This window comes from Pungitius pungitius, chromosome 9 (genome assembly GCF_949316345.1).
Source record: "Pungitius pungitius chromosome 9, fPunPun2.1, whole genome shotgun sequence".
NCBI classification, from domain to species: domain Eukaryota; kingdom Metazoa; phylum Chordata; class Actinopteri; order Perciformes; family Gasterosteidae; genus Pungitius; species Pungitius pungitius.
In genome coordinates this window covers 10,416,178-10,440,219 of record NC_084908.1, presented here as the reverse complement: position 1 = coordinate 10,440,219, position 24,042 = coordinate 10,416,178, and the positions used below count along the sequence as shown (strand labels likewise).

Sequence of the window (24,042 nt, the reverse complement as noted above, 5' to 3'; positions counted from 1 at the left end):
AGCAAATGGAAAATTGAAGACACTTGACCAACTTGAAAACAGACCAGTGAACAAATTCACCCACCTGTTGCGACCAAGTTAACACACCTGGATCTTTGCAGTGCCGTTTCACATCCTGTAACAAGTTTCATGTTTAGCATCATGTTGCAATCATCGCTTCATCCTCCACCAGACGCCAAGATATGCAGAACAGCCTTTGTGCTGTGTGCTTTGCCCTCTGTGCCGAAATAATCCAGACTCTGGGCGGTGACACATGGATGAGAGTTAGAGAGAGAGAGAGAGGGGGGGGGGGATTACACTTTCAATTGCAGCAACCATCAATCAACCCCCTCATCCTCTCCCCATCCCCTCCCCTGTAACATTAGATGACTAAATCCCCAGTGTGTTCCCCTTCATAATAATCTCTCTCTCTCTCTCTCTCACTCACACACACACACACACACACACACACAAACATACCTAAATCTTTGCCAATAAATTCTAAACAGTTTTGACGTCAATGATAAATAAATAAAAACAATTAAATCCTTCCTAAAGACTTACTGACCGTAGTGGTTAAAATTAGATTTGTTTTCACAATACCATAATCTCTTTGGTCTCTGAATTTTTTTAATAACGGATTTGTTTTTTGTCAATATTCTTAATGTATTGGTGGCAACGTTGTTTTAATATTATATAACATATGGAGGAAAGTAACCTGAGAACTGCCAGTTTTGAGGTAAACCTTAATTGAGTATTCCCATGTATTTTTGCACCTACCAAATACAATCTTACAATATCTAAAATTATTTCAGTAAAATTACACTCTTAAATGAGCGTGGGGATCAACTAGCATTTTCACTTATTTTCTTTCACTGAGTATTTTTGCATTGAGTTGTTGCTACTTTACTGCTTCTAGCACTGCTAACCAGGTGAGAACATGTTAGCATTTAAACCATATAATGTATCTTTATAAATATATCGTGTACATTCTCTGATTTTAAGAGAGTGAAAAATTGTAACAGTTTGCAGTATTTTGGCTTGTTGAGCAACACAATCGAAAACAGGACAATATTAGCATTTAGCTAACTAGCTAGCAGCTAGAGTGCTCGTAGCTAATGCAAACATAAACTTTATGTAAGTTACACTCAGCAAGTTATTGTATAATAACTCATATTATGTGAGTATAGGCTACACGTAAAGCCTCAAACATATACACTATAACTTAACAATTATAATAATTATGTGGTTTGTAAATGTGGTGCTTAAGGAGGTGTAACGTTAACACCTTACAGCAAAGATGGCTAACGTTAATTTAGTCAAAACCACTAAGCTAGAAAATTAGCTTCGTGTGAATTGATGCATTTTCGTATATTATATTATACTCAAAGACAAGTCTGCCAGTGTTGTTCACTGACGATATTTGTGTTTTTGAACAGGTTTGTGTTATTTCAATCCGTCTTAGCTCCACGCAGTCGACGCTAAATGGATTTTTTCTTTGATGACCTCGCGTTGCCCTCCAGCTCTCAGTCATTCAACATCCAGCACGAAGACCCACAGACGAGAACCGGCCATCGTTTCACACCACAGACTAACGAGTCCCCAAATATGGTGGTTCTTAACAAGTTCTGCACAAATGCGAAACACAAAATACTGTTTTTGTTGTTGTTAACCATTAGTGGTTAAAAATAACCTAAGCTTTATTCAACTTTCTGTGACGTTAACTTCTTGTTGTTAAAGGATCCGCATAAAAACATGTCTTTTGGGATCCCAGAAATGAAACCTGAACCGTTCATGTTTACTGTCAGCCACCTGGGAATGATGCAATATTTTTAATCTGCCATTGACCTTGATACAGCCACAAGATCCTACATCATCGGGCGGGAAGTCCTTTTTCATGAGCACGACTGAGGGTCAAGAGCAGCATACCAGGTACAGCTTTATCCATACAGTCCAATCCATTTACCGACAATTCATACAGGAGCCACTTCTACTTGAGCAGCTCAGATTACTTGCCCCAGGACGGACAGTACTCCACCGTTGAACAGTAAATAATCCAGTTAGGCTTAAAGTCACATTCCAACTGCATGCATGTCAATGTCTCTCGTAGCTCAAGTATAGCTGACATCAGCAGAAGAGTTCAGGAACTGGTTGAAAAGATAAATGACAGCCGCAACACCGACCAGAAAGTGTTGGACAGCTTCCAGGAGAAGTTAGTGGAAAAGGTACAAAACTTATGTTATGCTTCCGGGTCTCTGCTGTACACAAATACTATGTACATGACTTTCATGTATGGCCTGAATGAACTGCATGCTTGATAATTCAAATTACAGAGTGACACCTGTTAACTGCTTCTGGCACCGTCGCCGTCAGCAAATGTTGAAATGTGGTCAATGGACTGATTTGTTTTTTCACCTCACATTTAACCCCAAGGTGACGGAGACGTGTCAGCAGATGAAGGAGCACATGTACACGATCTATGAAGAGAACAGTAATGAGATGCAGGTGAAGCTGCAGGAGTTATCCGAGGTGCTGGAGAGCTGCATTAAGCTCAACAGTGAGCTCGTGGAGGCCAGCCAGGCTCTGGCGAGTCTCAGAGGAGCGCTGGCCATCAGCCAGGCATCAGAGCCCTGATAAACTAGTCATTGTTGGGATTAGTTTGTGTTCTTTAGGTCAATGTGTTGCATATTCAGAATTGTTGATTTTCCCCAAATGCAGTCGTTATTTCGATTACTCGTATTTCCGCTTTCTTCTTCCTCTTTCCTAGGAATACACACAAAATTGTGTCTTTGTTGTAGGAGAGCAGTTCAGTGAACTGAACACCTGATTGTAGTCATAGAATACAAGAGCAAAAGCTGAAAATATGTTTCATGTACAATTTCAGTATTTGTTAATTCAATTAAAAAAATGAATTAAAAACAAATAAGGCTCATTATTTGGCTTTCAGGTGCTAATATTTTACACCGGCAGCGGAGAGGACAGGGTTCTTACAAAGTATTTAAATTTCAGTAAATTGGGCTGGTTTCTAATAAGATATCTGTATATAGTGAATGCTCCTACAAGCCACTCATTCAAAGCCATTTATTTACATATTATCCAATTGTGACAAAAAACAACAATTCATATAATGTCACATAATGTACATGCACCATGCGTAGTTAGTGTCTGAGGTATGTTTCAGACTTCCTAGCTGTACAAATGTCGTCCAAATCAACCTTTACTTTTCAACAGTGAAAGACTGCAGTCCTGTGATGGCTCTTCCCAGGATCAAGGCATGAATGTCATGAGTTCCTATAAAAAAAAATGAAAAAAACATTAAACATAAAAAAAGATTTCATAGTAATTTGGCTAGATTATAACAGAATAACAATAACAAAGTTCAGCAACATGTATCTTAATCAACTTGTAGTAATTATGCACTGCTGACCTCTAGTGGTAGACTTACATAGACGCTATTTAAGTTTTTCTTGCATTAATGACACATGTGCCTACCTTCGTATGTGTTGACGGCCTCTAGGTTCATGACGTGCCGGATTATGTGGTACTCATCTGAGATGCCATTTCCTCCCAGCATGTCTCTGGCTTGTCTGGCAATATCCAAAGCCTTACCACAGCTATTCCTCTTTAGCATGGAGATCATGTCAGGTGCTGCTCTATTAGGATGAGAACAAACACATTTAACAGGGAGTGTTTTTAGTAGTAAAGAGGGACTGGTATTTAATGCAAGACGGAGAAGACTCACTTTTTATCATCAATGAGTCTTCCCAAGGCCAGACATGACTGAAGCCCGAGGGTGATCTCTGTCAGCATGTCAGCCATTTTCTTCTGCATCAGCTGGTTCCTGGCCAGCGGCACCCCGAACTGGATTCTGATTGGAGGGTAGAAAAAAAAATGAAAACCATCCATCAATCCATCCATCTTGAAGTTTAGGTTGGCATCACATGGGCAGTTATGCGCGTGGTTAACACTTTTCCTACTGGAGTTACATATTGTTACATCTGTCCGCAGCTTCAGAAAGTGCACACAGTAGACATAACATCATGTACCTGTCCAGAGTGTACTGTCTGGCAGCGTGGAAGCAGAACTCAGCAGCTCCCAGAGCTCCCCATGCGATGCCATACCGGGCGTTGTTCAGACAGCCAAAGGGACCCTGGTAGAAAAAGGTCAACAACAAAAGACACATTACATTTCGGGTGAAATCTATTAGGTTTTGTTGGGGCTGAATTGAACAAAGAGTGCACCAACATACAGCTAGACCAGAGACGTTGGGCAGTAGGTTCTCCTGTGGAACTTCCACTTCATCCATCAGGATCATGCCAGTGGCGGACGCCCTCAGCGAGAACTTGCCCTCAATCTTGGGGGTGGCGAAACCCTTCATTCCGCGCTCCAAGATGAAACCGCGCACTTTGCCATCTTCACACTTTGCCCACACCACTGCAATGTCTGCCACAGGAGAATTTGTGATCCTGAGAGAGGAAGGAGGCAGAGGAACAAGAAACACATTGATTGAATGATTACACATTGAAGTATTTCACTTTAAGGATTAAGTATTCCACTTTTGCAGTTTGCAACAGTCCTAATCGTTGTTGAAACGTTCGTGTTGACGTTTCTACAACCCGGAGCTGCACTAGAGGTGCAGGGTTTTTCAACGTATGTGATGATCTTCGTTGGTTAATAAAGGCCAGAAGCTCTGCAGTGTAAATTATCTTCACATCATCAGTCTCCGAAAACTATACCTCCAAACATCCCAGGCAGGAGGCAGTAAACACATGGGTGTACATTCAACATTATTGCTGAGTCCAAAACTAAAAGGAGACACTTGTACAGTGTTCTTTCAAAATGTTCTGCGCTGCAGCAGCAGAGTAAAGTTTGTCTTTTAAATTGCAAGTACTACAATTAATTTGCCATAATTCATTATTTTATGTTTTTCTCGAAATGTAGGATTAATCCAAACAAACATGTCAAATATCTCCTAAAAACACAAATATTTTTTCCAGCAGTGGCCTCCATATCATTGTGTTCGTCTCGTTTGAGACAAAAGAAATCAACGCATCTTGTGGGTGTCCTTCTGCCTACCAGGTCTTTGATCCGCTGATGGAGAAGGTACCACTGGACGGGTTGTATTTGGCCTTGGTCTCCATGCTGCTGGGGTCACTGCCGTGGTTGGGCTCCGTCAGGCCAAAGCAGCCCAGGATCTCTCCGCGAGCTGTGAGACGAATGGCAACATGAAGGACAATCTAGACTGGCCTTTGCCCTTTTTTTTATTACAATGTCATGTACAAATACGGACTCATGTCACATGGACATGTCCTCCTCACCAAGCCGGGGCAGGTACTTCTCCTTCTGGGCCTCTGTGCCATAAGCATTGATTGGGTGCATGACGAGTGAGGACTGCACACTCATGACGGAGCGATACCCGCTGTCCACTCTCTCAACCTCTCTGGCAATCAGGCCGTAGGCCACATAACTAGTGCCTGCACAGCCGTACCCTGCAGGGGGAATAAAACACCGCCAGGTAGCCCTCACCGCAACAAGTAGAAAACACATAAAAAGGCCTACCTAGAAACACTGTAGAACAAAAGATATTTTGTCGGACCATATTGATAATGTTGCATTCTTTTTGTTTACCTTTAATAGTTGGGCCTAAGACGCCCAAATCTCCCATCTCTGAGACAATCTCACGGTGGAAATCTGTGGCAGGGTGCATGTTGGGAAAATTCAAACTGACAATGAAATATCTGTATGTGAGCACAAACTAAAAATCTGTACTACTGGACCATGGATGTGTGCTTTGCGTACGTTCGTGTCTGTTGGCCATTAGGATGCGGGGCATGAGTTTTTCCTGGCAGTAGTCGCGGAAGGAGTCCCGGATCATGATCTCCTCCTCTGTCAGCTGACCCTCCAGATTTAGAGCGTCTCGCCAGTTGAACAGCACCTTGGCTGAGGGTCCAAACATGTACAGAGACGCACGCTGTGGTTATGTCACTGTGACATAAGACAGAAGAGCATGCAAAGGGATATGAACATGACTACTTTCAACTATTACAAATTCACTTACGGGCCTTCGCAGGCTTTTTGCTTTCGTCGACATCTAGAAAAGGAAGAAGAACTTAAACGTCTTTTCACTTCCTGGCAATTTCCTTTTAAGTTAAGTGTGTTTACTTCATTTCCCTAACTACAGTACATCACCATTTATTTACGAAATATTAAATAATTATTTATTAAAGAATAAAGTTAAATTTAATTTTTTTTTAAATTTAAATGCACCTTTCAAGGCCATAGCATCTGTGCTCTGGGCTCTGCAGGCAGTGACAGCAGCACATTTCTGGCTGTTGGTGAGCAGACGGGTTACAGCACCTCTGAGAGCCATCTGGGAAAAGAAGGTGAAATATGCCATAGTGAAATAAGTAACATATACAAGTGGAGTACGTCAGCAGGTAAACATGGATGTCCTTTTGTGAAGCACATTCACTGTTACTATTACATTGTTATGCAACACAGCTGTTGGTTAAATTTCCAGATAGTGAAAATCAGTTATAAACAATATACATGGACAGCATGCAATCTGGAACTACAGTTCTGTTTGCCACATAAGCATGCTTTAGAGCATAAAGTTTCATTATAATTACTCTTGCAGGGCTTAAGTTAGTGGTTTGGCCATTGGTTAGGCACTTGGTAGGAAAACTATTTAAAATGGGTTGTGTAATGTGGAACTCAGAACAAACAAGTGATACGTCCCTTTCTTTGTGAGTCACGCTGAAACAAAATCCTAAACCGATTGGTCAGTCCCTAACCCTAAGATGCAGTGACTTTTCGGTTTACAGTACCTTTTTCCTTCCTTTGTCGGCTGGTCTGGAGAATTGAACCGGTCAGGCGAGGCGAGAGAAAGTCGCTTAAGTAATATTCCGCGCATGCTACGTCACAGGGATACGTAACGTAACGTGGGAGCTCCCTCCCTCCATGACAGGTCAAGGCGGAGAACTGCGGAGGCAATGCTCGACTTGTGCAACGCAAGTTACGCAAGATACGCAAGGCACGCAGTTGGAGCTCTTCGGTTGGCGGGGGGGTCTCTGATGCGGCTTCTTGTATCGACCACGACCAAAAACAAACAAAAAGGTTACAGAATGTGACCAATAATTAAAGAAGATTTCCAGGGTCTTTCTACACTCAAAATGGCGATATGGACCGCCGAGGGGCAGGGGTTAGCCGATGGAATGGACCACAGATATATATATATATATATACTGTATATATATATATAAAGGCTAGATGGCACGTTGCCGGCCAACGGAGTCGAACGTCCACACACGGCGGCCATCTTGGTACAGTCGGCTCGCTCACTCATGACATTGTATTGGCAGTGATACATGGTATATATTGGTATATATTTTAACTGTTAAATATGTTATCGCTACAGTAGCTTAATGTCCAAATGTTTTGAAATGGTTTATAAGCTTTCATTTTAATAACAAAAGACAGACCTTTTGCAGTAACTAGCTATTGTTAGGGGTGAAAAAATGAATCTGATATCAACATTGATTTTCCCTGGAAACATGTTCCCTGGAAGCTTGGTAACATGTATGCAATGTAATGGTCTGTTTGACTCAGTCAGTGATACCTTAGACGCCTAAGGTGCTCTGATGGTCCTATTAAGAAACCTTTAAATTATTACCGACATGCCAGACACCTTGCGGCCAGAGGTGTGGCAGGGCAAACAGTCACGGTTCACCATCCAGCCAAGTTATTTAAAATATGCATGTTAAAGTCTCTCCTTACTTTGCTCTTTTGTTGATCTGCTAGGAAAAATTCTTAATTATTTTTATAGAAAAATAAAATGTAACAAACATTTTACACTGATCACTGATTGGTGTATCTATCTGAAAAGCTCATAATTGTACTTAATTGTTTAGTAATTCCTTTCACTTTTATTTATTGGGTGTACTTTGTCTCACACAATCACACACATTGTGTTGAAATAAGATTGTATTTAAACACTGTCTAATTTGAATTTAATCTTATTTTAGATAGGAAAGTAGTCAACAGTTTTTATAAATGAATTATGTTTATTACCCACAAATGTAGTGTGTATCGATTCTCTCTGCACATTCCAATAAAGTAAAGGCAAGGAAAATTGTTTGGTTCTATGCTGACGCGCTCTGATTGGCTGTGGCATCTGTTCGTCACCAGGTTCTGCTCTCCAATTGGCTGCTTTTCTTTTCCGCCAGGCTGGAATGCACTGTGGTACCGTTTGGTTTGGGATGGTCTCTCTCTCTCTCTCTCTCTCTGTATGTAGCTGAAGCGCTAGACCACTGTTATTGATGATTTTCCCTCGGTATTTCCATGGTAACTGTCCTGTCTAACGTCTGATCAGCCGCGAGGAGCCAAGCAGTGTGTGAAAATGGAGCTGGACGAAAAAAAACCGGACCCAAAATACGGTAAAGGGGTTCATATCACAGTTTTCTCTTCGATCTTTTATTTCCACTTAGCAGGCGAAGAAATGGAAACAATGACTGCAGGGGATGGATGGGTGTGGACCTCATGCAGAAGTCGTCCTCATCCTCCACTCCCGGCTTATTTTTCAGAGAAGTTCTTATGTTTAATCTCATAAAATGTTCATCGAACTATTAGTCTTGAATTTGTCCTTTGTCTATACACATGGATGAAAGCGTCATGCTGCAAATTAGCTGGTGGTTTTTGGCTAATTTGCCGTATTTTAACAGCCCGTACTGCGAAGCCTCCAATGATACCAAACTAGACACATCCACCGAGTATTAAATAATATATACTATTATTATTGTTGGTATATGACTTACTATCTCTGAAAAATCCCAAGCAATAAGAAAAAGTAGGTTGCTTTTTAAAAAACTAGGCTTGTCTTATGCTCTGATTAAATTAGCTTTAGTGTATTCTTTACTGCAGGAACACACCCTCAAGTAGCCCAGGTAGATTGTGTTTTCTCTTTATATTGATATTATATAGCTATTTTTGTAAGAAATGTATCTAGTTCTCACATGTTGATGGATCTTGTCAACGGCTTTTTTTGCATGAACATGTGATGGCAAATTTATCCTCAACAGCTCCCAGAGACATTACTCATTGCCAATTGTAATGCGTGTTAGCTATGCATTTTCTCATCTTAGTGACCCACAGCAGCGGCCGTCTTTTATCTGTGCCGGACTACTGTTGAGTCATGAGGTTTTTGCAACCAGCGTCATTCTTGCTTTAATACCCTTTGCCGATGTGTTGTTACATGAGAAGGGCCCACAGCAAACCGCAGCCTCCACGCTGGAATTTAATAGGAAGACAGCACTAAAGTTTTCAGATTGTCAAGCCGTTCCTTCTTTCACAATGTAAGATAAACCCGACAGCCCACACCCCAATGCTAAGTGCTCTTCCTTCCAGTGGATCCATGAAGCTCCCACTGCAGAGCATATCCTGTTCAGCACATCAACTCTGTTTTCTTCGCCTCTCCTCCCCCCACGAAGGCTGAAAGGTCACAAAACGACGGTCCCTTTAAAGCCATGATAAAGGTTTTATATGATGCAAACACACAATGCACATTCCAGCTCGCCAGTAATCTTAACAGCAGTTTTTTTTTATCAGCACTGTTGGACCTGTGAGTCAATCCCCGGTTGCCCACAGTTGCTACTAGACTCCCCCTGTCTCAAGGCCGGCGTGCTTGCAGGCCGGCAGGCTGCAGCCTGCAAAGGCTGGGCTGTGTTTAGCCTTGCCTGCTCTACCCCCTCAGCAGACACAATCATACACACACTGTATGTACACACATGCAGAGACACTGCTGCTAAATGTTTCACAATGCCGTCTCATTTCAATTGTTGGTGCGGGGGAATCTGACAAACTGTTGATCCCAGAAGTTTCTCTGTGTATAGTATTCTGAGCACCTGATTGTCACGTATTAATCAACACCAGAAAATGGACTTTAAATAGAAGTTAGTGTTTCCTCCTTAGATGAATAAGTATGCCGAAGACCTGACTAACATTTGACAAAGAGGAGTTTTTAAAAGCAGTAACAGCTGCTAAATACAGCGCTTAACGGTGAACAGTAGTTCATGCAGATGTTTCTGTGAATCCCAAATATTAACCATCACCATCTACAGGCTCCAACTAGGAATCCAAAAGGGCCCTCAACTATTTTGTCCATCTTGAAGAAGGCCTTCCCATCGCAACAAAAGATGTGAAAAGCCTTTTTCTTTTATTTCCTGCTTCCAGTGATCAGCACCTCATAACAAAATTATCCTGATGTGCATTCATTTTTTAGTATTTTTACTTTTTTCAGCAGTGTGTATTCATAATATCCCCTTGCATGTGCAGTCTGAACGCACGCACACTTACACACTCTCACACGCACGCAACCAACCACGGTAGCCGCTAAACCCATTAGGGCAGCCAGGGTAGGGTTCATATGATAGCCCCCCTGGGCCCATTAGCGAATCACACCAGTCATGACATCATCACTTCCCACAACACACACACTAGAGACGCAAAGCATGTCGTCAGCAGAAGCAGATACTTTATGGTATTATTCCACTTTCAGCATTTACATTTGTATATTTTCCATTTTTATTAAGTATTTTACTAAATAGCGATCACATCAGTAAGGTTGGGCAGACGTCTTGAACCTTACGTGGACCTGAATTGAGACCGAGATTGTCTGGCAGGCCTTGCAAGTTTTCACCATCAAAACCACAGGCCACCCATAGAGAAAAATAGAGACATCAGCATGATTTACACCTCTTAAAAAAATAAATCTCCTAAGGTTGCTATCTACTGAGACTGACACCAGAGAACAACAATCCCATTCATTTAACAATTATAGATAAGACAATATACCAGACATTTGGCAGCATTTGTGCACAACAATTGTGCTGGAATGCTTTTCCTGCAATTCAATTCAATTCAATTCATTTTATTTTGTATAGCCCAAAATCGCAAATTACAAATTTGCCTCAGAGGGCTTTACAGTCTGTACACATGCAACATCCTCTGTCCCGAAACCCTCACATCGGCACAGGAAAAACTCCCCAAAATATGAAAAAACCCTTCAATGGGGAAAAAAGGGAAGAAACCTTAGGGAGAACGTCAGAGGAGGGATCCCTCTCCCGGGATGGACAGACTGCAATGGATGTCATGTGTACAGAATCAACAATGTAAAAGATGTACAATACATTCAATTTCTCTAACTGAAATGATACAAGTAATTGCAAGTAGCAGAAGAGGTGTACGGCAGGACCACTGCAGGGACAACCTCCATCAGATCGAACCACCATCCACAGAGGCTTCTGTGGGGAGGGAGAGCAGAAAGATGTTGGTTTTTGATGACAGTAATATGAATCATATTTAAAGTAATGATGATGGCAGCAGCAGGTGTCAGCAGAGCCATGAGCCAGGAGTCAGAACCGGGGTCCGCACGAAACTATGATCCACGGAGACCTGCTAGGCGAGAAAGCACAAAAAACTCCCGGAAAGAAGCTTAATTAGTGATGTACATTAATAAAGCATGGATGATTGTGGGAGGAGAGAGTGAGAGTGAGAGAGGGGCTCGGTGTGTCCTAAGAAGTCCCCCGGCAGTCTAAGCCTAGAGCAGCACAATCAGAGATTGTTTTATGGGACAAAGCAGTCAAAGAGTCTGCTGTTTGTCCAGCTCTAATGGAGCTGTGTCCCTCACATTAGCAGATGGTCCATGCATGGAAAGGCTGATGGAAAATCTACTTACAATGTCCATCATCCAAATTAGGAAGTGTAAAGCTACAAAGTGATGGCAGTGGGGCGGGTAAGAAGCATCAGCAAACCCTTTCATCTTTCTAGATGAATACTAAATAGTTATAATCCTGGTTCTATTTGCTAACAGAACACTAAAAACCTTTGCACCTTTAGTTGATGCAACGTGTAGGCACTGGTGAAATTTCACATTTGCCCAGAATTCTTATGGTTAAATATCTCAAAAATCCAAATCTAATTAAATTTGAAAACAAGAAATTGGCTTCTACGTAACTGTAGGCAATAACATTCTCAATTGACAGCATAATTTTATTGATATCATCAGTAAATTTGAGCATTTTTAACCTGGTAAGAGATTACATTATAGAAACACCACAGATAATATAATGGTAATTGATTTGAAACAGTATCTCCAATCAAAAATAATGAAATGTAACGCACCTGATAAATCATGAATGTTGCCAAATATATTCGATTTGGGGATTGATATTCTCTCTTAATCTCTCTGGGTATGTGCAATAAACAATCCTCTCATCTTTCTAAGAAAGAAGGTAAATAAGCAGCCAGTTGTGTTGATATACACCTCTGTTGGGATACAATACAGGCTAAAGTAGCTCAGTTTATAAGAAAGAACTAGGTCCAGTTTGCATGTGCAACGACCCAGCAGTGTGTATGTAACAGGCACATGTGTGTGTGTGTGAGGCCGATAGTTAGGGTTGTATTTCACGCTTTGGCATGCTGTCAGTCTGTCACATGGCAGCAAACGTGGGCTGGCCAGACCATGTGTCACCAGAGATGGTGTAGGACGGTCTTATCTCGGTTGAACAGCTCAGCACTCCGCCTCGCACGGGTCACACACACACTGAGCATCATAACCAAATCATTGTCCTAAAAATGCAAGAATCCACTTCAAAAAACCCTGCTGTTAGCCCAGTTTCTATTGTTTAGCAAGTTACTGATGTAACATTTGAAGGTGACAGAGGGAGGATGTGGTCGCAGAATTGGAAAACGCTGCTTACGTTAGAAACAGGAAGCCGAGAAGACGGCTGTATCAAAGTTACTGTTCCAGACCACGCCGTGTAGCCACCTTTTCGGCCGCAGGCGCTCTCTGCTGCTCCTCTCTCTAATTCCCCCAGCAATGCTGTGTTTTTTTCTGCCAAGTCGCCCCAAAATCACAGCCAAGAGAGGTATGGCAGAGAGATAGAGGGAACAGGAGGGTTAGGCACATCTCATACACAGAAAATGAGGAAGTGACAAGTTTGAGGTTGGAGGACTCAGATCTCTAACAGGAAGGAGCACACAGCACACGGAGTCAGAGACAGACACTGAGACACGACGGAATGACAAAATACGAGAGACAAGGTACTGTGACAGTCGGCCCCGTCTGCGTTTATGATGAACTCAGGTTCTATTGATTTTCTTCATTGATGTCACTCCAGCTTGTCCAATAGACCCCCCCTGCTTTGATTAATGCTCTATAATTGCTTGGTGGGCTGCTTTAAGTCGCACATTACCTCAAATACAGCGATGCGTTTTGGTTGTGGGTCTCTGTGTCTGCAGAGTGTATTCCGTGGATATGTGTGTCTCCAGGAGATTGTTAGCTGGGTGCGTTATAGAACTTATTTCCTGGTTAAAACGTAAGACATGGTGTAACACTAAACCGGAGGATGAGCTCACTGTGCTGGGTTGATGCAGCTCCGAGGTGTTTCCATGGCGGCTGGTGCTGTCCACGGGGAGCTCTCTGTCGCCGGGGAGCCATTTTGTGGGTTGCTAGGCACGGCAGTCAGGGTAGAGGAATCCTTTTGTTCTTGAGGATGTCTTGTCTTGTTTGTTGTTCTCATGTGTATCTCCCTTACCAAGAGAGATGTTTGTGAGAACACATGGGAGAACACACACACTTCGAGCCCTTCCCTTTTGTAGATACTGATAGTGATTACATGTCATTTAGCTGACGGTTTTATCCAAAGCGACTTACAATAAGTGCATTTCAACCATAATGGTACAAATGGTACAACTCAAAAGAACAAGAAACAAGAAAGGGCAATTCAAAAAGTCGATTGATAACTTGCTTCTGATATTGATTTGAAGCTCAGTTTAGAAACAATCATACATGTATATATTGCCAAAGCTACCATGCCCCAATAAACACTTCAAAAGTACTGATTCAGTAGCTATTGAACATGTATTTAATAGTAACAGTACTTAGCTTACCGTAAAATAAAGTCCTGGGACATCAAATCATGTTAATAAACCATTAAAGAATGTTGTTGCATGAGGAACCTTTATTTTTGATCCCAACAAATGAAGATTAGACAGGAGCATATCCATATTATTTGAGCCATAAGTAGCCATAGTAATTCGTACAAAAAAATACTTACTCTATTAGAAGGTGCTCATATTCTCCAGAAGTTATTTTAAAATTTTATTTGTTTACATATTAGTGTATTTTATTTTAGATATATGTATATAAAAAATATACTAGTCAAATGACAAAGACCATTGACAGCTATGGGTTTTTATTCTATTATTGTTATCATTTAGTGGAATTGAAATAGATACGTATCCATTTCTACTGTCATATTCATTTCAATGTCGGTATACAACGGGGGAATTCCAATACTGTGTTAAAAAGTTAACTGACATAACTACATTTATTTAATTACCACACATGTATTTTTACTTTACGGGAAAGTGCCCTTAATGTTTCAAATTCAATTCCTAGTCTGAGAAATCAACAAGCATGTTGTCTGTTTCTATCAACAGGGGAGTCCAGGAAGTTTGACCCCAACTTCAAAGGGCCGCTTCACAACAGGTGAGATGTCTTTTTCACTCACAAATAACAATTCAATTTGATGCAGCAGGACCCAAGCAGCAAGACCCAAATAAATGTACTCTGCCTCTTCCTCTCCTCTCCTCAGGGGCTGCACAGATGTTCTGTGCTGCATTCTCTTCATCTTGGCCTTGTTGGGTTACTTTGCTGTCGGTATCATCGGTAAGAGATAACACTACCATATAAACTGTTTCATCGTATGGACACTGTGTAAATTATCTGTTTAAGACCCTCTATATTAAAACGTGTCTCACAACTCTCCTTCACCAATTTGTTTTGGCTATCATGCCATTTTTACGAATTATGTAAAGCGTATATTCAAGAGGCTTTCCCAGAATGCAACCTTTTTTCATGGATGGGGGTTGCATTTAAAAGATGATCGTTCATATACTTGATTTTGAACATTTTAGTTTGATTTAGTATTATTAGGAAGACCTGACTGCAGCCACATGTGCCACTTTTCCAGTCAGAATGTTTTTGTCATTTGATGTAATGTGGTCACCTTTGGTTCTCCGGGCAGCCTGGTCTCAGGGTGACCCCAGAAAAGTGATCTATCCCACGGACAGCAGGGGACAGTTCTGCGGACAAGCCGGGACCCCTCTGGAGTAAGTCTATGTAATGTGTTCAGTTTCACTGTACTCTGAAACCTTTCATTTGAGACCATAATTTGTGTTAATAATAGATTTGTTTTACAGGAAGAAGCCTCTTCTGTTCTACTTTAATATCCTGAAATGTGCCAGCCCTCTGGTGCTGCTGGAGTTCCAGTGCCCCACCACACAGGTCAGAAGCAATATCTGTTTGTATTTTATGTTCATTGCCACATTTTTCTCCCTCCTCACTAAGTGTCATGACTGTATCTGAACTGTGTTCTTTGGGTCCAGTTATGTGTGGAGAGCTGCCCTGACAGGCATCTGACGTTGGTGAAAGCCAAGTTAGGCAGCAAAGAAGACCGTGAATACTTCCAGCAATACTGTAAGGACGGAGTGAACTTTGCTAAATTGGTAATAATTTGATTATTCACATTATATACAAGCTTAAATTGATGAATGAGCAAAATATGTGAAATATTGAAGGCCGTTTCACTTGATTCAGAGTCCTCCCGAGATCCTGAAAGAGGGCTTGTGTCCTGCCATGCTGATGCCAAGCAAAGCCTGTGAGTGAGAAGCTTATTCTTCGCGCCTCACTTTGCCTGCATGTGACAATGTTTAAAAGGTATGTACACAAACGGATCATGTCCTCCCTCCACAGTCACGCGCCGCTGCCTTCCGGCCTTGGGAACATTGAAAGGTGGCGTCGTGGTGGTGGGCAACGAGACCACGTTCGATGCCGGACAGGGCTTCAATATCAACGCCACAGACGTGCTGGAGGCATCCAAGTGAGTCCCGTCGCTGTACGGCAACTTACAGACTCTACGTGGGTATTATAAGAGCCACTTGATCCCTTTAATAATTGGAACGATTATTCATCTCTAACGAGTGTTGCCACGCTGTGTCAGCTGACTGCAGGCGTGTCACATCTCAGTGATTGAAGGGCTACTTAAAGCTCCTTCGGCTCTCATTCTGTCCGTACGTGTGTGTCTGGTACATCGTACACCTGCTTTGGTTCTGCTCTATTAGTGTGGTCCCTGGGGGGTCTTTATGTCTGTGTTTTCTACCCTCGTGATTCCCGCTGGGGGCCGTTGCAATGCTCCCTGGATGTTATTTATCAAGATGATGTGTGTTACAAGCTGTTCTGTTGTTTTCTTGCTGTAGACAGCAGCTGGAGTCAAATTATCATGAATGCAATTGTCATCTTAATGTGTCATGAGAAGCCTGATGAGTTCATTATATAATAATTACATTCTAAAGTTACGACTGTATATAACATTTATTATTTAACGTTACAAAGCCCCAAAGCTCCCTGGCTAAATTAATTTAACTACTATAATACAGCAATGTTACTTCAGTGTGTTCAATACAAATTATATAACAACCTATCCCTTCCGTTTTAATTGTTCCATTGATTTTACAAAGCTTTTAGCTTTTTTTTTTACAAACTGATGTAAATAAAGTATTTTTTTCTGCAGATGTCTACAAGGTTAATTTTGCGAAATGGTTATTTGAATGAATTTCCATTTTACAGGAAATCGAATGTGGTTGTTGAGGCTCGCCAGGTGGCCATGAGAATCTTTGAGGACTACACTCAGTCCTGGCACTGGATTTTACTGTAAGTCCACTTTGTAGAAAATGTTTTTCAAAAAAATAATGTTTTTTTCTTCATTACCTATTTACTATTTTGTACACCCACTGAACGGATTCAGTCAGCTGATTTCTGTAGCTGTCAAAACAGTTATCAAGGCTCTTAAGGTTGTTTCCATCAGAGTGTTCGATTCTGACTAAAAGCTATTGATTATTATTTTACCACAAAGCATTCCTGACTGCAACTGTCAAGCTCCCTGGCAAAATTGCTTAGAAACTGTGTTGTTGCCACTCACCATGTTACAACGTTGGATGTGTCCCCTCCTGCAGTGGGCTGGTGATCGCCATGGTTGTGAGCTTGATTTTCATCGTCCTGCTGCGGTTCTTGGCTGGCATCATGGTCTGGGTCATGATCGTTTTGGTCATTTTGGTCATCGGATATGGTAAATCCTAATCCTACAGGTTATCCAATTTAATTTAATTTTTTTAAATGAAAAAACGTAACAATAATGGATGTTCTTCTACCATAAGGCATCTTCCACTGTTACATGGAGTTTGCGAGTCTGAAGGGAGAGCCGGGCTCTGACGTCACCATCCGTGACCTGGGCCTGCAGACGGACTTCTCTGTCTACCTGCAGATCAGACAGACCTGGCTGGCCTTCAGTATGCACACGTTAAGTCTTTAGCACATCTCTGTTTGAAGTGTTTACGAACCCTTTTCTAATAAAAAGGATCTAACACTGTTTTGCAGTGATCATCCTGGCTATTGTGGAGGTCGTTGTCATCCTGCTGCTCATCTTCCTCCGGAAGAGAATCATGATTGCCATCGCCCTCATCAAAGAGGCCAGCAGGTGAGTCTGAGCCGGCCGTGTCGGACTCTTAAAGGTACACAAGAGAGGAAATATGACAGTTCTCTTCACTTCAATGGTGTGATAGTTCCAATCAGAACCCTGCAAGTCCACCTTTCAAGGGCGCAAACAAAAAGGCCACTGGGGGAATCTACCAAGAGCCCTTTTATATTGAAACAGTTTCCTCCCGCACTTCAAAAGGCCGGGTGGATGTGGTTAAGTCGCTGCGCACGGCAAGAAAAACGAGAAAAGAAGAAGTGGATGTTTCCTAATTAATTTTAGAAAAGGGGTTGCTCTTAGTTACAAGAATTGATTTCCTCCTCGTTTCAGAGCTGTTGGTCACGTGATGTCATCGCTGTTTTACCCCCTGCTGACCTTTGCCCTCCTCGCCGTGGTGATTGCTTATTGGGCCATCACAGCTGTGTATCCTTCCCATGTGTCACAATCCTTTTCAGTTTTTACTGTACAATTTACTGATTTACATGCAGTGGTTTTTTCATAATTCCAATTCCTATAATATCTTGTATATACACAATATTTTGTGTTAAAAGAAAAGAAAGAAGAAACTTTTAGTAATAAATGTTTCATCAAATGACGGTAGATAAAATATAAAATAAGAGAAAAGAGCTGTTGTAATGATAAATCCCTCTAAACCCTATGTTATTTACTTTTCAAAAATGTTGAAATTGTTTTCTATCTTGTTATTAGCCAAAGATATTTTGCGTAGATTGATGCAGATTTCTCTTGACTGTGAGACATCCTCCCTGTGTTGACTAAACCTCCTTGACTGCTCTGACCAGTTTCTTGTCCACCTCCAACGAGCAGGTGTACAAAGTGTTCAACACCTCTGAGTGTGAGTACGCAAGAGAGACCTGCAACCCCAAGGTACGCTTTTGAATGTCACCGCCACAAGAAAGGCAAAATATACTGTAATAATAAAAAAATAAAAAAAATAGTAAGGCAGAAATTTCACACCCTGTGTCACAGTTTTGTGGTCTCTCTCTCTCTCTCTCTCTCCAGACTTTCAACATTTCCAACATTTCAGCTCAGTGTCCTGATGCAGAGTGCCTGTTTGCCTTCTATGGTGGGGAGACCCTCTACCACAAATACCTCATCCTGTTCCAGTTCTACAACGTCTTTCTCTTCTTCTGGTGCGCCAACTTTGTGACGGCCCTGGGCCAGGTCACTCTGGCCGGGGCCTTCGCCTCATATTACTGGGCCTTCAAGAAGCCCAATGATATCCCCGCCTTCCCCATCTTCTCCTCACTCGGTCGGGCCCTTCGGTTAGCGGCTTCATTTCTATTATCGTATTTGTGTGCGCAATCTGTCCACTTGTATGTATTTGCGAACTGCTGGTTTTATACAAAATATATACAAGGTTTTTGTTTTTAATGCTGACGCTTGGCTTCTATTCCCTCCTGGTGTCCAGATACCACACAGGCTCCCTGGCTTTTGGCTCTCTGATCTTGTCCATGGTCCAGGTCATCAGGGTCCTTCTCGAATACTTGGATCACAAGTTGAAAGGTGAGAACATTTAACTAATCATCACCATTATCATACATGGATCAGAGACTGTGTTAAAGGGAGTTTACCCCAGTTTTCAAAAATACACATATTTATCCGTACCTCCTTATCCTTATCAGTCGGATTGTTTCGATGTGAGTTGCCTAGTACAGCATGTACTGTTTGTAGAGATGTGTACAGCAATATACTGGAACTAAATGGCCCACTGCATGTGGTGCTCAAAGAACAAAAAATAGGTTTAAAACATCAAACCCTCTCTGGAAACCCTGTCCAGTAAGCAGTTTCATGTGGGAATAATGGATCCATTAAATAATGCCCATCACTCTTTTGCATTTAATATAAACATCTGCGTCTATTCATTTTGGGGGTGAACTGTTTCTTTTGCATTTATAATATTGTTGTTGAATGTGTGTCTTGAAACCTGATTGTGCTTGGATGCACGTGTAAAACCAAATGTCATAATAACATCTAATCCACGGCTGAATTCCTGCTCTCATCCCCTCAGGTGCTCAGAATAAGTTTGCCAAGTTCCTGCTAAGCTGCATGAAGTGCTGCTTCTGGTGTCTGGAGAAGTGCATCAAGTTTCTTAACAGGAATGCCTACATCATGGTGAGTCCTTCCAACACCACACAGCTGTGTGAGAGATGTCAGCTCTGCTCAGGTTTTTAAAGTTTGGGCTTTTTCCTCCAGATTGCCATCTATGGAAAAAGTTTCTGTCCCTCCGCCAGAGACGCCTTTTTCCTTCTGATGAGGAACATTATCAGGTGGGATTTCATTGCATTACTGTCCACAACTTCAATCCTACCAGCATTTGATTAATGTTTAATGTCGGCATTCTCTGCTGTGCCCATTTTAACACAGGGTGGCTGTTTTAGATAAAGTGACTGACTTCCTGCTGTTTCTCGGAAAGCTCCTCATTGTTGGAATCGTTGGTAGGAGCGCAGTTATTTTTAGAACAAAACGTGTCCGTTGTTTACTTTGTAGAGAGATCTGTCTGGATTATTAAGTTAAAATACACACAAACACACATTCTCTTCTCCACACAGGCATCTTCTCTTTCTTCTTCTTCTCTGGGAGAATCAGAGCGATAGAGGAGGCGGCCCCGTCCCTGAACTACTATTGGGTGCCAATACTGGTGAGAGGCAGTTACATGGATCCTTTTTTAGCTCGCCTGTGGGCTTCGATGCCACAGCAGTCCTTGATGAATGTTATTTTCTTCCCCTAGACGCTGGTAGTGGGATCGTACCTCATCGCCCACGGCTTCTTCAGCGTGTACGCCATGTGTGTGGACACGCTGTTCCTCTGCTTCTGTGAGTAACTTTGCATTCAGCATAACCTCCTCTCGTCTTCCTGCTTTCAAGCACTTCATACAACTGTATCGAGCTGAAATGCTGGTTTCTTCTTCCTGCCATGTTGCTGACTTCTCTTCCCTTCTGTTTTACTTTTCTTCATTTCCACACATTCCCTTTATTTTTACGTTTCAATTTTCCCCCTGATTTTTCCATTAACCCAATTCAAAACACGAAAAACACGCATCCCCCAACACACACACACACAAAAGGTGAGGACTTGGAGAGAAACGACGGCTCGTCTGAAAGGCCTTACTTCATGTCCCCCGAGCTGCACGAAATCCTCTCCAAAACCAAGACGATGGAGGAAGACCACGATGGTGTCGATCAGGGGGATTCCGCAAGGCAAGCGGACGAGGTGAAGCTGGAGGAGGAGACTCCTCTTCAGCAGCAAGAAGACGGACAGATACAACTGAAGCAGCAGACCGTGCTGAAGCAGGACAACGAGGAGCAGCAGCCTCTGCAGGCCGACGCTGAAGAGGAGAAAAAAGAAGAACAGAAAGTAATTCAGGGGGAGGAGTCTGAGCAGAGAGAAGACGCCGAGAAGAAAGAAGAGGTGGAACAGCAGGAGTTGAAACAGGAGGAGAAGGAAGAGGAAGGGAAAGAAGAGGTGGAGAAAGAGAAGACTGCTGAAAAGAAAGAGGAATCTTTGGAAGAAAATCCTCCCACTGCGTCACAAGAGTAGAAGTCCCCAGCAACGAAAGGCTGAGAAATGAGGCTTGGTAAACCTCACAGGAAGGATGGAAATGTTTCTACGACTTAGGTGAAGCTTACATATGAGAGGGCCCTGCTGTGTGAGAGCTGCCGCGTCTGGCTGGAGAGGGTCGTTGTCCATGTGCGAAGGTCAAAGCAGGTCAAAAGCCCAGTGCATCTCTGTAGCTTGAAAAACAAAAAAGCTCTCTTGTGTTGGTTTTAGAACAGTGTTGGTTTTTATATTGTGGCGATCTGTAGAACATTGTGAGTGCTGAACCTGTGCCTGATTGCTGTGACTTATGTTTGTTGTCTTAATCTGGTTGACTAATGCACTACAAAACCGTGTTTACAGTCAAAACACACACATCTCAATCAATAGTGAATCTCTTTTCACTGTTTACAATAATACCAGCCGACGCCAAAATGTTACACATATTTGATATAATGTATGAATATTGGATTTTTTTTCTTCCTATGGAACTATATAGCTGCAGCATTGTACGTCTGTTATGTATTTCCGTTGGCTTCAGTCTCGTAGTGACCCTCGATGGGATCCCACGTACTGTATTGCCACCTACTTGCCTTGGTATTTCGGACTGGCGTAAGTGCTGCGATTGTGTCGCCATGACGCAAACGCCGCGACCTCTCTGCGGACCCCCCGTCCCAGTGGTTAACTGATCCAACCCGCCTCGCTGTGCCCCTGTCCTCTCTCTGTCTCTCTATCTAAGTGCTGCATGGTTTTGACATGGCCTTCTGAATGCCCTCAACTAACATCTCAATCCTCTGGTTGCTTTTGTACCGTTTTTTGTGTTTGTCACCTTGTGAAGATGTAAGTTGGGTTTTCAATGAATTTACTGATGACATTCCATATTTATTGGATGTAAATCTTGATTAAAGGTGATTGTAATTAATCAGTAGTGCTGTTATGGCTGAACATGTGGGTTTGAAGGGGTCTGCCGTTTGGAGACAGGTGAGTTTTTATGTCCACAAAATGAGCCAGGACTATTTTTACATGTTAATGTAATTTGAGAAAAAAAATCTGCCCATAAATAAAAAGTTGCAATATTTTTCATCTGCGCCTTTTCAAAGGCGGGTTTCTTAGATCTGAGGACAGGAAGAGAATTGGACAAATTAAGGTTAAAACGTTAAGATCAATCTATACCTCTGCCTCTGGTACATTTATCATATTTTGGAATCATCTTTGGAAAAACTGAATTAGAGTATTAGAGTATTTACCTCAGTTAAAGAGCAACCTGACACCACTTGAAATGTTATAGGTGTTTGCAGGCCTGTAGAGGTTTAACCTCCAGGATGGGGGTGGGTGGAGCTCTCTTCTGACTGCACCCTATAGGGCCGGCGTAATTTCAACAACACAACACGGCTTTGCGCATAAATGCTAGAAGAAAACTCTACAGCCCAAAAAAAAGAGTTATTTTTGAACTCCTTGTTACATTAAACTAGTAAGAAAGCCCTTTTCTTGCACCACTGCCAACAGGGAATCAAAAATAGTTTTGTTGTTTTTAAAAGCGTCCCCAATTTACTTGATTCATGGTTCACCTTCAAGCAAATTCACAGGGTGAGTAATTGATGTACAGATGATGGTTTTGGAGGTAAGATACTCCTTCAAGTGACTCTTTAACTGTCTCTCGCAGGGAGGGGAATTTAAAAGAGTACTCTTTGAATTCTTCTTCAGCTGAAAGGCAAAACATGTTAAAGAGAGACAATGCATGAATATGAGAATAGTGTTGGTGTGCTTTTGGTAAAATGTCCTCAACTGCTTCTGTCTGTGTCACAGTGGAGGATCTGGAGCGCAACGATGGGTCAGCAGAGAGGCCGTATTTCATGTCCCAGAACCTGCTCAGCCTCCTAAAGAAGTCCAATGAACAAGCCAAGTCTGTGGATTAAGTGTGTGTGTGTTAGTGTGTGCGTGTGTGTGTGCGTTTGTGTTGGTGTAAAGGGAACAAGAAAGATTACAGTGCCATTTCCTTTGTTGGTACAAGTATGTCTGTGTTACGCTGTCAAATGAGCTTAATTATATTAACTGCATTTTATTCATTTTTTTTGTATTTTGTGACAACGCCTTAAGCCTTATTATTTTTTGTGTCTGAAGGAATATGTTAGGTGGATTTACAGACGATACATGGAGTTAATTTAAGCAACAGGTTGCCTGAAAATATTGTTTAATCTTTCTGGCATTGTTTTTGTTGTATTCTGTCATGTAATTTACATGAAAGCTTTGAAGAGTTCATTCTATTTTAATAGGATTTCAAGTTTATTTGAATGTAGCCTGTTAATACATAACTTAAGCTGGATGTCAGTTTAACTTATTATCTTGCACTTTGAAATGTGCTCTCAAAACCAAAGTTGCTAAATTACACGCAATACAGAGTGTTTGTTACTCAAAGCCTTAAGAGATTACAAATTTTAACTTGGTTGTCGTTTTTTTATAACGTGTTCTTTTTTTTGTTCTTACTCCAAATAAATGAAACATGATCAATGTGCATACATTGAGTTTCTAAGTAAGTTTTAAGTTGTACATTTCTTTTAACTTTGTTGGAAACGATAAACAATAAAAGCTTGTCTTGCCAAATAAGAACAACCAAACTTTCTGCTGCTTCTCTGTTCAGGCTTCAGCAACGTGGATTATTGTTGGTCAATTTAGCTAATCATGACATATAACAGCTTTTTATAAACGTTACACTTTTTCTAAGGGAATGTCTTTTGAAGTATAGGAACATTAGCCTAAATATATTTGATCCACCTGTTAAAGCAGCGTCGTCCTATTTGAAGCTCATACATTAACAAACATAACGTATATATACGTCCTATATCACTGAACAGAATAGTTATGTTTAGTTAGTTTAGAATTGCCATACCTGGACACATATTTGTCCAGCTATGGCAAT

At 41.7% G+C, this 24,042-nt stretch overlaps 3 protein-coding genes across 6 annotated transcripts; 2 read left to right on the top strand and 1 right to left on the bottom strand.

Annotated features, from left to right (window-relative positions):
- Positions 1-453: 453 nt before the first annotated feature.
- Positions 454-2,843, top strand: syce2 (synaptonemal complex central element protein 2). 2 transcript variants are annotated; one of them, XM_037471648.2, is made up of 5 exons: positions 454-911; positions 1,419-1,590; positions 1,838-1,911; positions 2,090-2,204; positions 2,413-2,843. In XM_037471648.2, exons 2-5 carry the CDS (start codon positions 1,465-1,467, stop codon positions 2,611-2,613), a joined length of 516 nt encoding a protein of 171 aa, XP_037327545.1. In that variant the 5' UTR covers positions 454-911; positions 1,419-1,464; the 3' UTR covers positions 2,614-2,843. The 2 variants fall into 2 exon arrangements, with proteins under 2 accessions (XP_037327545.1, XP_062420570.1); XM_062564586.1 differs by lacking the exon at positions 454-911 and having other exon boundaries at positions 958-1,590.
- A 202-nt stretch (positions 2,844-3,045) lies between these two features.
- On the bottom strand, positions 3,046-7,147 carry LOC119217729 (glutaryl-CoA dehydrogenase, mitochondrial). The gene is made up of 12 exons (XM_037471609.2): positions 6,807-7,147; positions 6,247-6,349; positions 6,038-6,070; positions 5,779-5,919; positions 5,608-5,670; positions 5,298-5,468; positions 5,056-5,185; positions 4,229-4,445; positions 4,026-4,129; positions 3,722-3,847; positions 3,472-3,632; positions 3,046-3,270 (listed from the first exon to the last, which is right to left on the bottom strand). The coding sequence occupies exons 2-12, from the start codon at positions 6,347-6,349 to the stop codon at positions 3,197-3,199; spliced, it is 1,323 nt and encodes a 440-aa protein (XP_037327506.1). The 5' UTR covers positions 6,807-7,147; the 3' UTR covers positions 3,046-3,196.
- Positions 7,148-8,137: 990 nt separating this feature from the next.
- Positions 8,138-23,732, top strand: slc44a2 (solute carrier family 44 member 2 (CTL2 blood group)). 3 transcript variants are annotated; one of them, XM_037471570.2, is made up of 22 exons: positions 8,138-8,414; positions 14,479-14,527; positions 14,634-14,707; positions 15,066-15,150; positions 15,241-15,325; positions 15,427-15,546; positions 15,638-15,698; positions 15,794-15,920; positions 16,667-16,750; positions 17,053-17,165; positions 17,254-17,385; positions 17,474-17,573; positions 17,901-17,993; positions 18,371-18,455; positions 18,591-18,853; positions 19,000-19,094; positions 19,600-19,703; positions 19,785-19,858; positions 19,956-20,026; positions 20,141-20,229; positions 20,320-20,404; positions 22,932-23,732. In XM_037471570.2, the coding sequence occupies exons 1-22, from the start codon at positions 8,378-8,380 to the stop codon at positions 23,039-23,041; spliced, it is 2,136 nt and encodes a 711-aa protein (XP_037327467.1). In that variant the 5' UTR covers positions 8,138-8,377; the 3' UTR covers positions 23,042-23,732. The 3 variants fall into 3 exon arrangements, with proteins under 3 accessions (XP_037327467.1, XP_037327465.2, XP_037327466.2); XM_037471568.2 differs by lacking the exon at positions 22,932-23,732 and adding an exon at positions 20,656-22,047 and having other exon boundaries at positions 8,146-8,414; XM_037471569.2 differs by lacking the exons at positions 8,138-8,414; positions 22,932-23,732 and adding exons at positions 12,970-13,077; positions 20,656-22,047.
- The last annotated feature ends 310 nt before the right edge of the window (positions 23,733-24,042 follow it).